This window comes from Typha angustifolia, chromosome 9, assembly GCF_048772165.1.
Source record: "Typha angustifolia cultivar Huaian chromosome 9, ASM4877216v1, whole genome shotgun sequence".
NCBI classification, from domain to species: domain Eukaryota; kingdom Viridiplantae; phylum Streptophyta; class Magnoliopsida; order Poales; family Typhaceae; genus Typha; species Typha angustifolia.
In genome coordinates, this window is record NC_133247.1 from 9,777,338 (window position 1) to 9,791,403 (window position 14,066).

The 14,066-nt window shown below is 42.8% G+C and overlaps 1 protein-coding gene across 1 annotated transcript; it reads right to left on the reverse strand.

Annotated features, from left to right (window-relative positions):
- Nucleotides 1-1,115: 1,115 nt before the first annotated feature.
- Nucleotides 1,116-2,738, reverse strand: LOC140767645 (gallate 1-beta-glucosyltransferase 84A24-like). The gene has a single exon (XM_073107641.1). It carries the CDS (start codon nt 2,630-2,632, stop codon nt 1,232-1,234), a length of 1,401 nt encoding a protein of 466 aa, XP_072963742.1. The 5' UTR covers nt 2,633-2,738; the 3' UTR covers nt 1,116-1,231.
- Nucleotides 2,739-14,066: the final 11,328 nt, after the last annotated feature.

Below are 14,066 nucleotides of genomic sequence, written 5' to 3' on the forward strand. Positions count from 1 at the left end.
AAGGGTTTGAGCTGGAGAGATAGATAAAAATAAGTAAAGTTGTGGGAAGTTTTTAAGGCTTGTAGGTGGTAGGGATTTTGGGGGATTCTTGTGAGTTGTGGGTTTTGATATAATTATGTGACGTAGGGTTTAGTTATAGATAAGAGTATTTAGATTTTATGGGGTTAGGGTTTTGTTTGGAAAAAAAGGATTTTGTGAGGATTTAGGTCAGGTCAAGAACTTTTAAGTGTATTTTAGTAATCTTTGAACTAGAGTCGTATAAACTATATAATATGTTTAATGTCAGTTAGTTAAAGTAACATTAGGATGTTAAATGAATATTATAAAAAAAAATAAAGGATCGCGTTATAAAATCTCCAAAGAAAGGGTGCTAATCACAAAATAGATAGGATGTGATTTATAAAACTCCCATAATTTGATTGGAGGTAATCAATGCGATTCATTTAATTTGGATTGCTCGAGCGTATTTATTATTAGATCTCTACTCGGTCATTGCAATTTTTTGAAACCAGATTGCATCGTATCCTTATTTAATTTAGGCATGTGTTCGTATTCAAGCCAAACCTAATAAGCACCAACCCATCTTTGTCATTGCAATTTTTTGAAACCAGATTGCATCGTATCCTTATTTAATTTAGGCATGTGTTCGTATTCAAGCCAAACCTAATAAGCACCAACCCATCTTTGTCGCATTTAAAAGAAATTTTAAGTGGCCGATATTTTAGTACTATCTGAAATACTGGCTATAACCACCCAACCGTAGTAACTTGGGAAGGTAAATATTTATGGCATAGATCACAATTCAAGTTCACCTCCAAATAATTTATTGTAGGTAAATATTTGAGTGTTGGTAGTTTGATTTGCAGCTTAACTCAACTAAATTTAATTGCTCAACAATGTATTAATTTGAAGGAGTAGCAATAGCGAGCAGCAATAGCTTCATGGTATAATAATTTAAAGCTTATATTGAATAATTATGTATGTCGGCTAAATGCTTAGTAATGCTTAGCTGTCTTGTATCAATAGAGAATTGGTTTTTTGTTCTTAGTTTTTAGATTTTTGAATGACAAAAAAATAACCAGCTATATATATATATATATATAGCAATAAACTCAAGAAAATTATGCTAGTTAAAATAAATGTTCTGATTTATAAATCAACTATCTTATGCGAATCAAGAACATTAATTATTATAATTATCCTAATCATACCACCTAAAATCCATCGCTTATCAAACCCCAACAACTCCAGTCTTTTCACCACACACTCTCCCCCTGATCTCATCCACAAACGCCTGTATATTCGCGTCCGACGACCCGCCCTCGGCGATCGCCTTCCCCGCCGCCTTTTTCCATTCCGCCGCCCTTTTCTTGATCGCCTCCGCCTCCTCCCCTACCATCACCTCCTCCACGCATCCCTGCAGCGCCTCCCTGGTCACCGGCGCCCTCAGCCTCACGCCAACCTTATAAACTTCCACGAAAAACTTCGCGTCCGTTACCTGATCCCCCCACTGCGGGTATGCCACAACCGGCACGCCGGCCGTCAACGCCTCGAGCATCGAGTTCCAGCCACAGTGCGTCAAGAAGCATCCAACGGCGCCGTGGTTTAACACTTGGTCTTGCGGGCTCCATCCCACCACATTACCCTTCCCCTGCATCTCGTCAAGAAATCCTTCTGGTAATAATCCTTGGCTCTCTTCTCTCACCACCCATAGGAATGGCCTCCCTGTACCCTTTAGCCCGTAGGCCATCTCCGCCATGTCGTCCTTGTCAAGCGCCACGATGCTTCCCAACGAGACGTAAATCACGGTTGATGGAGCTTGCGCATCGAGCCACGCCTTGCAGTCGGCGGCTTTAAGGAAGTCCCCCCGGACGGTGGACTTGGAATCGTCGTCGGTCTCGACGAGCGGGCCGATGGGGATGAGTGGAGAGAGGTTGGATAGAGCGGCGATAGTGTCGGCCTCGAGCTCGTCGAAGGAGTTGGCAAAGACCCACGAGGCCTTGTGGATGTTCCGGAACTGCTCGAGGATTACTTTTGTTAATGATTTGTAGGGGTTTGATGGGAGGAGGAATGAGGGGATCTCCTCCGACGTCATGGTCGGGAGACCGGGGAGAGAGACGGAGATGTTAGGATCGGATTCGGATGGGAAGTTTGCTAACGAGTGGTAGTAGTGGAAGTAAGTGGAGAAGACTGCGCAGGATTGGATCCAGAGGACTCCGCAAGGGATGCCCATGTCTGTCGCTACGTCGATGGCCCAGGGGATGAAGGCGTTGTTGATGACGCACGACACTGGGCGGCCGGCGGCGGCCTGGCGGCGGATGAGGTCGGCGAAGGCCAGGGGGCCGATGGTCTCAAGGTTGCTCATGAGCTTGTCGAGCTCGGTACTGTGGGCCTCGTCGTGCATGAACTCGAAGCGGAGGCGGCCAAGGCCGACGGGGAAGCCGCGGTCGGCGGCCTCGGGGTCGGCAGAGGTGGAGGAGGTGATCTGGCGGCCGATGGCGGAGGTGGAGGAGAAGGTGACCAGGAGACCCTTGGCGGCGAGGCGCTTAGCGAGGCGTAGAAGTGGATTGACGTGGCCTTGGCCAGGGAAGGAGATGAGGAGGATATGGAGAGATGCGGAAGAGTCGACCATCGTGGTTATGGCCTTGCAATTGTTATCTTCACAAGGGGCGGTTTTCAGAATAGTAGATGAAGGCAAGTTTCTGACTACCGTTATATGATTTATATAATTATGAACTTGGACCGAGGAGCGAGGGATCGAAGCTTTGTGTTTAAAAATTTCTTTGAACCGGTGGTACCAATATTTTTTGGGTATAGTTTAATTACCAAAATGATATTATGAGCTAATATAAGACAAAAATAACAACCTTCCAAAATGAATTGCCGTACTTCCCATCATTTTTTTTACAGAATTATTAATTGGGTTAAATTTTTTTAGCATCATTACCTTATGCCTAAAATTATTTTACCATCGTTTAATTCAAAAAATCCCTGTACTTGTAACCGATGGTTATAACCCGTTAGCCCCAAGAATCCCTTGAACTCACACGGGTTTGTGGTTGTGGCCAGCCCACCATATATGACTTCCTCCACATGCGACAAGTGCTCACTACGCATCTTGTTCGTATACAAGTATGTCGTCAAATAATAATAATAATAATATAATAATAATAATAATAATAATAATAAAATAATAATAAAATAATAATACTAATAATAATAAAATAATAATAATAATAATAATAATAATAATAATAATAATAAAATCAGTACGTACTTGATAGGGGTCGATGAAACGATCCCTTCAAGATCTGGATTAATTGTAGGAAGTAGTCCGCGTAACCAAGGAAAAATATTTATCAAATATTCTACTGTAGTCAAAAAATTATGAAACCAAGTAGGATCAATCTGTAACTCTCTGATTTAATTTTTTTTATTTATGCCCTTTACAGATTCGAACTATAACTGGGACAAAATCATGATATAGTGCGAATGATAGTGGTAGTGACGGGTCGAGTGGATGATAGGGTTTGGATGATAATGGAGATGAGGGTGGATGGTTGATGTTGTTTAAGGGATAAAGACAAAAGGGAAGAAGTGATTGATACACTTAGGATATTTTTTTATTACATTAGTTGTTTATTTTAATTAAAATAAAATTCTTGTAGGTTGCCTTCAAACGTGTAGGAGGGGTCACGTTCGAATGCCCTTGCGAATGCTTGCATTAGGTTCACAAATACAGAGAATGTGAAAAGTGCATTCGAACATGGTTGGGCGAGTTCGAATGCCTGCATCACGTTCGCACATACAAATAACATCTTTTGTGTGTTCGAACGCAATCGATGGGAATCCTCTAGAATTAGGGTTACTTATTATTTTAAGACTTACTAGCTAGCCTCTATAAATATGTGGATGACAGTCAAATTCATTATGCTATTGGATTATTGATTTCTTGCCTCCTATCTTTTCTCTAGACTCTCTCCCTCCTCCCTCTTCACCATCCTTCCACCTCTACAGTTGGCAAGGTTTTTCCTAACTTCTAATCTCCCTCATTTGGGATCTCGACCACTTCGTTTCCTTCTTCTACATCCTTTAATCACATTCACCATCCACCTTCCTCTCCATACCCATCCATAATTCTAACATCCACTCCACCTGTCACCACCACCATCACCCACGTTATTCCATGTTTTCGTCCCCGTTGTAGTTCGAATCTACAAAGGGTGTAATACAAAAGTTGTAGATAAGGAAGTTATGAGTCTAACCCACTTAGTTTCATAATTGTTTGACTACAGAAAAATATTTGAAGAATATTTTCCTACGGTTGCGCAAACTGCTTCCTATAATAAATTCAGATCTTAAGGAATTATTCCATAACCTATCTTTTGGTACAAGAACCCATCAATTTGGTATCAGAACTAGGCGAACCTCAAACCTCTATTAATGGTGGAAACAAGGAAGATGACATCAATAAGGAGACCAATAGAAAGCACACCGACAAGGGAATACTCAACCCATGACAATCCCAACCATGAGGCTGATTCCTTTGGAGCGACCACAGCAAGACTGAGTCAACCAACATCCATGGGTGTGAATATGGGCTTGACGGATGAACTAAGGGGCATATTCCAAACATTGCTGAATAGAGTTGATGCAATACAAAATGATCACAATGACTTAAAGGAATATGTCATGAACTGATCGACATCGTCTCTTCTTGACGACAATCAGTGCCTCAAGAAGGACTAGCCATGGAATCTCATTGATTCGATACCCCACAGGTCCAGGTGCGACATGTGAGTGTCAATGATCCCCTCTTACCCATGCCTACACATCATCCCCCACCTCCGATACAAAACCTAAGACCAACAGTGGTGGAACTCGAGAGACAGGGAACACTGGTGCGCTTCATTGATGAGGAGGATTGGCATTTTGAGAATGAGGTTGATCCCTTCGGAGATGGTGATGGACGTGCTCGAGGATATAGAGAAGGTGATCAACATGCACAAAGGTTCAGACCTGAACCAAGGATCTTTCGCAAACTCAACAATGCTAATCGGGGAAGAACAACACGATTAGACTTTCTAAAATTCCAAGGCGGTGATCCAACAGATTGGGTGTTTCAAGTTGAATAATATTTTGATTGTCAAGTGACAGCGGAGGATGCAAAGATCTAGATGATACAATTTGGACTTCACCGACGTCGTCTCGAGCATAGAGTCACTTTAGGAGTGTCTTTGTTTCTTGTTATAGTGTTTAATTTCCAGGAAAATAAGTTTTCTGTAAGTTGAGTTTGAACGCGGGTGAAGTGAGTTCGAACGCGGTTGTGAACGGGGTTATGAACGTGGGTGAAGAGTGTGCATTGTGCGTTCGAACGCCCCGTTCGAACGCATTGTGAATGCTTGCAATGCGTTCGCAAATCCAGAGAAGTAGGAAATAGGTGTATTCGAACGCCTGCATCGCGTTCGCAATTCTAGAGAAGAGCGAACTCGGTGCGTTCGAATGCGGTCAGGCGCGTTCGAACGCGATCGGCGAAATTGTATTGTTTAGGGTTAATTTTGAGTTGTTGGTTAGCCTCTAAAAGGATGTGGATGGAAACCAGAGGTCAGGATTGATTTTTGAAGAATTGAGTTTTGCCTTTCCTCCTTTGTCTTCTTCGCTCTCGTTCCCTCAATCCCCGGCAACATCGCTTTTAACCCAACTCGACCGGCCAATCACCCTAGACCCTTAGGGGCAGCCCTCTCCTTTCCCTTCTTCCAATTTATCCAACACTTGCCCTAACCCTTCCATCGACCATAACCCTTCCTCCACCACTTTTCACCGGTGCCCACCCCATTAACGTCGGTCCTCCACCAACCACCATCACCTAGGATCACGTGCCTCCATCCACGGATCCTAAACAGACCACCCTGACCTTCGTCCACTAATTAGACGATATCTTGAGATCCCTACATCCGATTTTCCTAAAACTAGATTTGTTGGCTCTTTTCTAGGGCTACAACATATCAAAATTTCACTTCGATCCAATGGCAGCATCTTTTGGGATCTTATTTCAAATTTCCGTGCTAGATCCAATCTAGATCAGAGAATTTGAAGAGATCGAACCTTAGCCTAAGGGGAGACCGTATCACTTGATGGCAAGACTTCACCTCCAAGGAATGGCATTGCATTGGTATAGATCAGTTATTCATAGTGGAGGATTTATCGGATATGCTAATTTTTGTAAGAGGATTACATGCAGATTTGGGACAGCGACATATGAAGATTTTTCTGCCACATTAAGCAAGATAGTTCAGAGGATGATCGTATTGGAGCACCAAGCTGAGTTTGAAAGAGTTAGTAGTCGTTGTAAGCCACCTTGGCCCGAACCGACATTAAGGAGCACATTTATTTCAGGGCTGCGAGAGGAGATACAAGCAGATATTCATGGTCTTTGTCCTACTACTCTTGAGGAGGCCTTTGAGAAGGCCATGAGGATAGAGTAAAAGCATAAGGCTCTAAAGATGGCAGCGAAAACTAATTGGGGCAACCGAGATGGGCGGTTTGCACCTAGAACGTCGATTGAAAATTTTGCGGGTTCAAAAACAACGGTTGCGAGTACTAGACCATGACCACATTTGAGACTTTCTTCCAATGTTAGAGGAGGCACAAGACTCCCTATTCAAACTCTCACACCTGCCCAAGTGGAGGAGCAAAGAGCGAAGGGCCTTTGCTTTCCATGCGATGAACGTTTCACCATCGGTTATTGATGTTCTAAACCGATTGGGAGTGTGATGCTCATCGATGGTCTTGAGGAGGATGATGAGATTGTTGATGATGGAGAGTGTCTAGAGGAGGTCCATGAGGAGGCCATTGAGGAGGGCGTAGAGGAAGATATCCAAGCTAATATATCAATACATGTATATTCGGGCACTTTCGCGCTTAGGATGTTACAGGCAGACGGACTCGTTAGAAAACATTGTGTGCACATCCTCATCGATTCGGGGAGTACACACAACTTTCTATAGAAGAGGTTAGTGAGGAGATTGGGTTTGGATGTCGAACCGACCACGGGATTTGACGTTGCTATTGGAGATGGCACAAAGCTTAAGGCGGAGAGTTTGTGTCGCCAGGTCAGTATACGGGTGCAAGGACACGACATCATTGTGAACTTGTATCCATTGGCACTACGAGGAGCAAACATTGTCCTTGGCACTCAGTGGTTACAAAGTTTGGGATCCGTCATATTTGATTTCCCGAGCATGTGGATGAAATTTAAACAAAGAAATAAAGATGTGCGGCTTTATGGTGGGGCTGCCTTGTGCGTATGATTTCGCCTATCTTCTTCAGTTAGGACCAGTAGGAGACGAGCCTCAAATGAGTTCATGTACTATAATTGAATTGTCTAATTTGTTAGATAACTTTTTTGGACTGTTTGAGGAGCTATAGGAGTTGCCATCGAGGAGAGCGGTGGACCATCACATAGAGATTGTACCCAGGGCTGTATCGACAAACGTGAGGCCATATCGGTATCCATATGTGCAAAAAGAAGTTATCTCAAAGATGGTAGCCGAGATGTTAGAGCAATGCCTCATTCAACTAAGTCATAGCTCATACTCATCCCCCGTGCTATTGGTGCAAAAAAAAGAATGAGACATGGCATTTTTGTGTCAACTATCGGGCACTAAAGGATATTACTATCAAGGACTGATATCCTGCAAATGTGCATAAAACTGCATTTCGGACTCTGGACGGGCATTACGAGTTCTCGGTGATACCTTTTGGTCCCACCAATGCTCCAACTAACTTTCAAAGCCTTATGAATAATATTTTTTGGCCTCTATTGTGAAGGCATGTCTTGGTATTTTTTGACGACATTTTGATGTATAGTAGAACTGAATTGGAGCATTGGCGGCATTTGGAGGACGTGCTGAATTTGTTGTAATAAAATCAATTGAAGATTAAGAAGTCCAAGTGCCTATGGGGAGTATCACAAGTGGAGTATTTAGGCCATATCATTTCAGCGGATGGTGTAGTGGCGGATCCTCAAAAGGTTGCATGCAAGACCACTTGGCCTATTCCTACTACTACCACCGGATTGAGAGGATTTAGCTGACCAGATATTATCGCCGCTTCTTCATTGGATATGGCAAGATTGCTGCCCTTCTCACTTCATTGTTAAAGAAGGACTCTAATAAGCTCTGATACCAAATTGATACGTTCTTGTACCAAAAGGTCGGCTTCGGAACAATTCCTTTAAGATCTGAATTTATAACAGAAAGTAGTCCGCGCAACCGTGGGAAAATATTCTTTAAATATTCCCCTGTAGTCATAAAATTATGAAATGAAGTGGATTAGATTCATGATCTACAACTTTTGTATTTATTCTCTTCGCAGATTCGAATGGCAACTGGGACAAAAACACAGAATAACGTGGGTGATGGTGTTGGTGACGGGTGGAGTGGATGTTTGGGTTATGGATGGATATGGAGATGAAAGTGGATGGTGGATGTGATTAAGGGATATAGACGAAGAAAACGAAATGGTTGAGATCCCAAAGAAGAGGGGTAGGTCGACAGTTGAGCGAGATTAGAAGTTAGGAGAAACTTTACCAACGGTAGAGCTGGAAGGATGTGAAGAGGGAGGAGGGAGAGAGATTAGGAGATGATAGGAGGTAACAAATCAATAATCCAAAGCATAACGAAGTTGGTTGCCATCCACATATTTATAGAGGTTAGCCAACATATCCTAAAATAATATGTAACCCTAATTCTAGAGGATCCATGCCGATCACGTTTGAACGCACCAAAAGCTCAATCTCTGTATGTGCGAACGCGATGTAGGCGTTCGAACGTGGACGTTCGAACTCGCCCGACCACAGTCGAACGCACAATATGTGTTCTCTGTATTTGCGAACATAATGCAAGCGTTCGCAAGGGCGTTCGAACGTGACCCCTCCTGTGTTCATACGCGACCTAAAGGAATTTTATTTTAATGAAAATAAACAACTAATGCAATAAGAAAAGATCCTAACTAAGTGTATTAGCCCACCACACTTCCCCCACCTTGCCCTCAAGGTGTAAAGTCAGGGAAATGCTCCAAAATGTTAGTCTCCAACTCCCATGTCACCTCATCAGATGGCTTGCTAAGCCACTCAACTAAAATCTCCATTTCTAATATGGTACCATGTCATCGTCGGTGTCTAGCAAGTACACGAACTGGCTCTACAATCACTATCTCCTCTAATGGTTTCGGTAGAACTAGTCCAACGACCTCATGATCTCCAATTCGCTCCCTCAGCAATGAAACATGAAAGACATGATGCACTCTCAACCCCTCCGATAGCTCCAAACAATATGCAACCAGATCAATACGCTCTAACACCCGAAACGAGCCATCGCATCGGACACAAGGTCACTTGTCGATACAATTGCACCCTTAGAAATACCCAACTACTGATATCAAACTCCTGCTCCCTATGGCAATGATAATAAACTTGCTTCATGCAGTTTCGAGCAAGTTTACAATGAGCACGCAATCTCCTCAATGTGGTGTCTCTATCCATCAAAGCTAAATCCACATTCGTTCGATTTACAGATACCACTGTATCATAAGCACTAATGTCGGAGCTTTGCGTCCATACACCACCTCAAATGGAATCGTGCCAATGCTACTACGATAGGCGGTGTTGTAAGACCACTCCGCCCATGGTAAGAACTCCAACCATCATCTCGACATCTCTCCAACAAAGCACCTCAAATACTGCTCAATGCCTCAATTGACCACCTCGATTTGGCCATCCGTTTGTGGATGGTAGGCTGAACTAAAGTTCAATTGAGTCCCCTGCAATCTGAAAAACTTAGTCTAAAAGTCGCTCATAAATACATGATCACGATCACAATCCGAGACAATTATGCGTGGCATGCCATATAATTGAGCAACATCTCTAACAAAAATTTTAACTATTAACTTGGTTGAAAACGGATGTAACAATGTCGAAAAGTGCATATACTTACTCAATCTGTCAACCACCACAAAGATAACAGAATAATCATACCCCAACGGAAGACCCTCTATGAAGTCCATAGAAATGTCTTCCCAAACACGGTCCGGTATAGGTAAAGGCTGAAGTAATCCGGCCGGTTTTAATATAGTTGCCTTAGCCCTTTGACAGACTTCGCAAGCACGGACAAAACTCTTCACATCCCGCCTCAATCCTGGCCTCGTGCAACTCTAAGATAGCCTTCTATAAGTCCTCAAGACACCCTCATGATGAGCCTCTGGAGTTTAGTGGAAGTGCTCCAACAATTTCTGTCGCAATCCATCATTTGCTGGCACTCAAATTCATCCGCGGTCCAGTAGCAAACTGCCTTGATTTTTCAACTCTAGATGGCACTCCGGATCATCCATCATCTCTTGCAACAATCTCAAAATATTTGGGTCAGATGTACATGCATACCTCAGCTGGTCAAAGAAGGGAAAGGTAGGAGTAGAATAGGCTGCAAGCTCTACGGTATCAGGTTGGTGTGATAGTGTATTCGTCACTCTATTCCGTTCCCTTATTGTATTGGATTTCATAATCATACCCTAGCAATTTTGTGACCCATCTTTGCTGTGCCGGAGTGTGTATACACTGTCCCATAAAGTATGGAAGGCTTTTTTGATCGGTTCAGATAATGAATCGTCTACCGATCAAATAAAGCCTCCACTTTGTTATCGCATGCAGAATTTCTAATATCTCTTTCTCATTTGTCGATAATTGCTGAGATTTTTTAGATAAAGCCTTACTAAGAAAGGCTATGGGACATCCTCCTTGCATTAGTACAGCTCCTATGCCAACACCCGACGCATCACGTTCCACAATAAATTTTTTGGTAAAGTCCGGTAGTATTAAAACGGGTGCCATCGTCACTGCTGTTTTTAGTTTTTCAAAGGGTGTAGTGGCTTCATCTGTCCATCTAAAATAGTCTTTGTTCAACAATGAAGTGAGAGGAGTAGCGATCTTGCCATATTCACTGATGAAATAGTGATAATATCCGATCAGCCCCAAAAATCCTCTTAATCCGGTGGTAGTAGTAGGAATAGGCCAAGCGGTCATGCATGCAACCTTTTGAGGATCCGTCGCTACACCATTCGCTGAAATGATGTGGCCTAAATACTCCACTTGTGGTACTGCCCAAAGGCACTTGGATTTCTTGATTTTCAATTGGTTTTACTTCAACAAATTCAATAGATACTTTAAATGCCGCCAATGCTCCAATTCAGTCTTGCTATATAACAAAATATTGTCAAAAAATACTAAGACATACTTTCGCAATAGAGGCCAAAATATATCATGAGGCCTTGAAAGGTAGCTGGAGCGTTGGTGAGACCAAAAGGCATCACTCGGAACTCGTAATGCTCGTCTGGAGTCTGAAATACAGTTTTGTGCACATCCGACTGATGAACTCTAATTTGATGATACGCGACCCTTAAGTCAAGATTACTAAATGTAGTCGTCCTTGCAAGCTTGTCCAGCAACTCCTCGATAACCAGAATGGGATACCGGTCCTTGACGATAATAGGGTTTAGTGCCCGATAATCGATACAAAAATGCCATGTCCTGTTCTTTTTTCGCGCCAATAGTATGGGGGATGAGTATGAGCTATGACTTGGTTGAATGAGGCTTTGCTCCAACATCTCGACTATTATTTTTGAGATAACTTTTTTTTTCATATGTGGATACCGATATGGCCTCACGTTCGTCGGTGTAGCCTCGGGTACAATCTCTATGCAATGGTTCATCACTCTTCTCGATGGCAACTTCTGTGGCTCCTCAAATAGTCCAGAAAAGTTATCTAATAAATTAGACAATTCAATGGTAGTACCTGAACTCATTTGAGGCTTATCTTTTGTTGGTCCTAATTGAAGAAGATAGGCCAAATCATACGCACAAGGTAGCCCCACCATAGGCTGCATCGCAGGAATTGGCGAAGACCAAACACCATCAAGGAGCACATCATTGTTCCCTTGTTTAAATTTCATCCACATGCTTCGGAAATTAAATGTGATGGGTCCCAAACTCTGTAACCACTGAGTACCAAGGATAATGTCCGCTCCTCGCAGCGCCAATGAATATAAGTCCACAATGATATCATGTCCTTGCACCCATATATTGACCCGGCGACACAAGCTCTTCGCCTTAAGCTTCGTGCCGTCTCTAATAGCAACGTTAAATCCCATGGTCGGTTCGGCATACAAACCTAATCTCCTCACTAACCTCTAGTTTAGAAAGTTGTGTACTCCCCGAATCGATGAGGATGTGCACACAATGCTTTTTAACGAGTCCGTTTACCCGTAACATCCTCGACGCGAAAGTACTCGAATATGCATGCATCGATATTTCAGCTTGGATATCTTCCTCCACGTCCTCCTCAACGGCCTCCTCATGGACCTCCTTTGGACACTCTCCATCATCAACAACCTAATCATCCTTCTCAAGACCGTCGATAAGCATCACACTCCTAATCGATTTAGAACACCGATGACCGAGGGTGAAATGTTCATCACATCGAAAGCAAAGACCCTTCGCTTTTCGCTCCTTGATAGGCTCTGAAACCAAATTCATAGGCTCTGATACTAATTGATAGGCTCTAATACCAAATTGATAGGCTCTAATACTAATTTGATAGGCTCTAATACCAATTGATAAGCTCTGATACCAAATTGATAAGCTTTGATACCAATGATAGGCTCTGATACCAAATTGTTAAGATCTGGAACCAGAAGATCGACTACGAAACAATTTCTTAAGATCTGAATTTATTGTAGGAAGCAGTCCGCACAACTGTAGGAAAATATTTATCAAGTATTCTTTGGTAGTCAAAAAATTACGAATCCAATTGGGTTGGATCCATAACTTCCTGATCTACAGCTTTCATATTTACACACTTCACAGATTCGAACTATAGAAGAGATGAAAATATGGAATAACGTGGGTGATGGTGGTGGTGACGGGTGGAGTGGAAGTTAGGGTTATGGATGGGTACGAAGATGAGGGTGGATCGTGGAAGTGATTAAGGAAAGTAGACGAAGAGAACAAAGTGGTCGAGATCCCAAAGAAGAGGGGTGGCTCGACAATCGAGGGAGATTAGAAGCGAGGAGAAACCTTACCAACGGTAGAGGTGGAAGGATGGTGAAGAGAGAGGAGGGAGGAGTCTAGAGAGAAGATAGGAGACAAGAAATCAAGAATCCAATAGCAATATAAAGTTGGGTGCCATCCACATATTTATAGAGGCTAGCCAGCAAGTCCAAAAATAATATGAAACCCTAACAAACCAACTAAACCAGTATTCCTTATCTTCTCCGAATACCTTTTGGATTAAGTTTTCTGATACGATTCAGACTTCACCGATGTCGTCTTGAGCATGGATTCACTTTAGGAGTGTTTTTTATTTCATGTTTTATTATTTAATTTTCATTAAAATAAGTTTTCTGTAAATTGCGGTCGAGTGAGTTCGAACGCGGTCAGCGAAAATTTTGTTTTTTGGGTTTATTTGAATTGTTGGTTAGCCTATAAAAGGATGTGGATGGTGACCAAAGTGAGGATTGATTATTGAATATTCGTCTTCTTCGCTCCCGTTCTCTCAATCCCCGGCGACGCCGCTTCTAACCTCCCTCGACCGGCCAATCACCCTAGTCCCTTAGGGGTGGCCCTCTCCTCCCCCTTCTTTCAATCTATCCAACACATACCCTAACCCTTCCATCAACCATAACCCTTCCACCACCACTTTTTACCGGTGCCACCCCATTAACGCCGGTCCACCTTCAACCACCATTACCTAGGATCACGTGCCTCCATCCACGGATCCAAAATAGACCATCCTGACGTTCGTCCACTAAACGGATGATATCTCGAGATCCCCAACTCCGATTCGCCTGAAACTTGATTTGTTGGAAAGCTCTTTTCTGAGGTTACAATATATCAAAATTTCACGTCGATCTAACAGTGACATATTTTGAGATCTTATTTCAAAGTTCTGTGCCAGATCTAGTCCAGATCAGAGAATTGGAAGAGATCGAACCTTAGCCTAAGTGGAGATCGTATC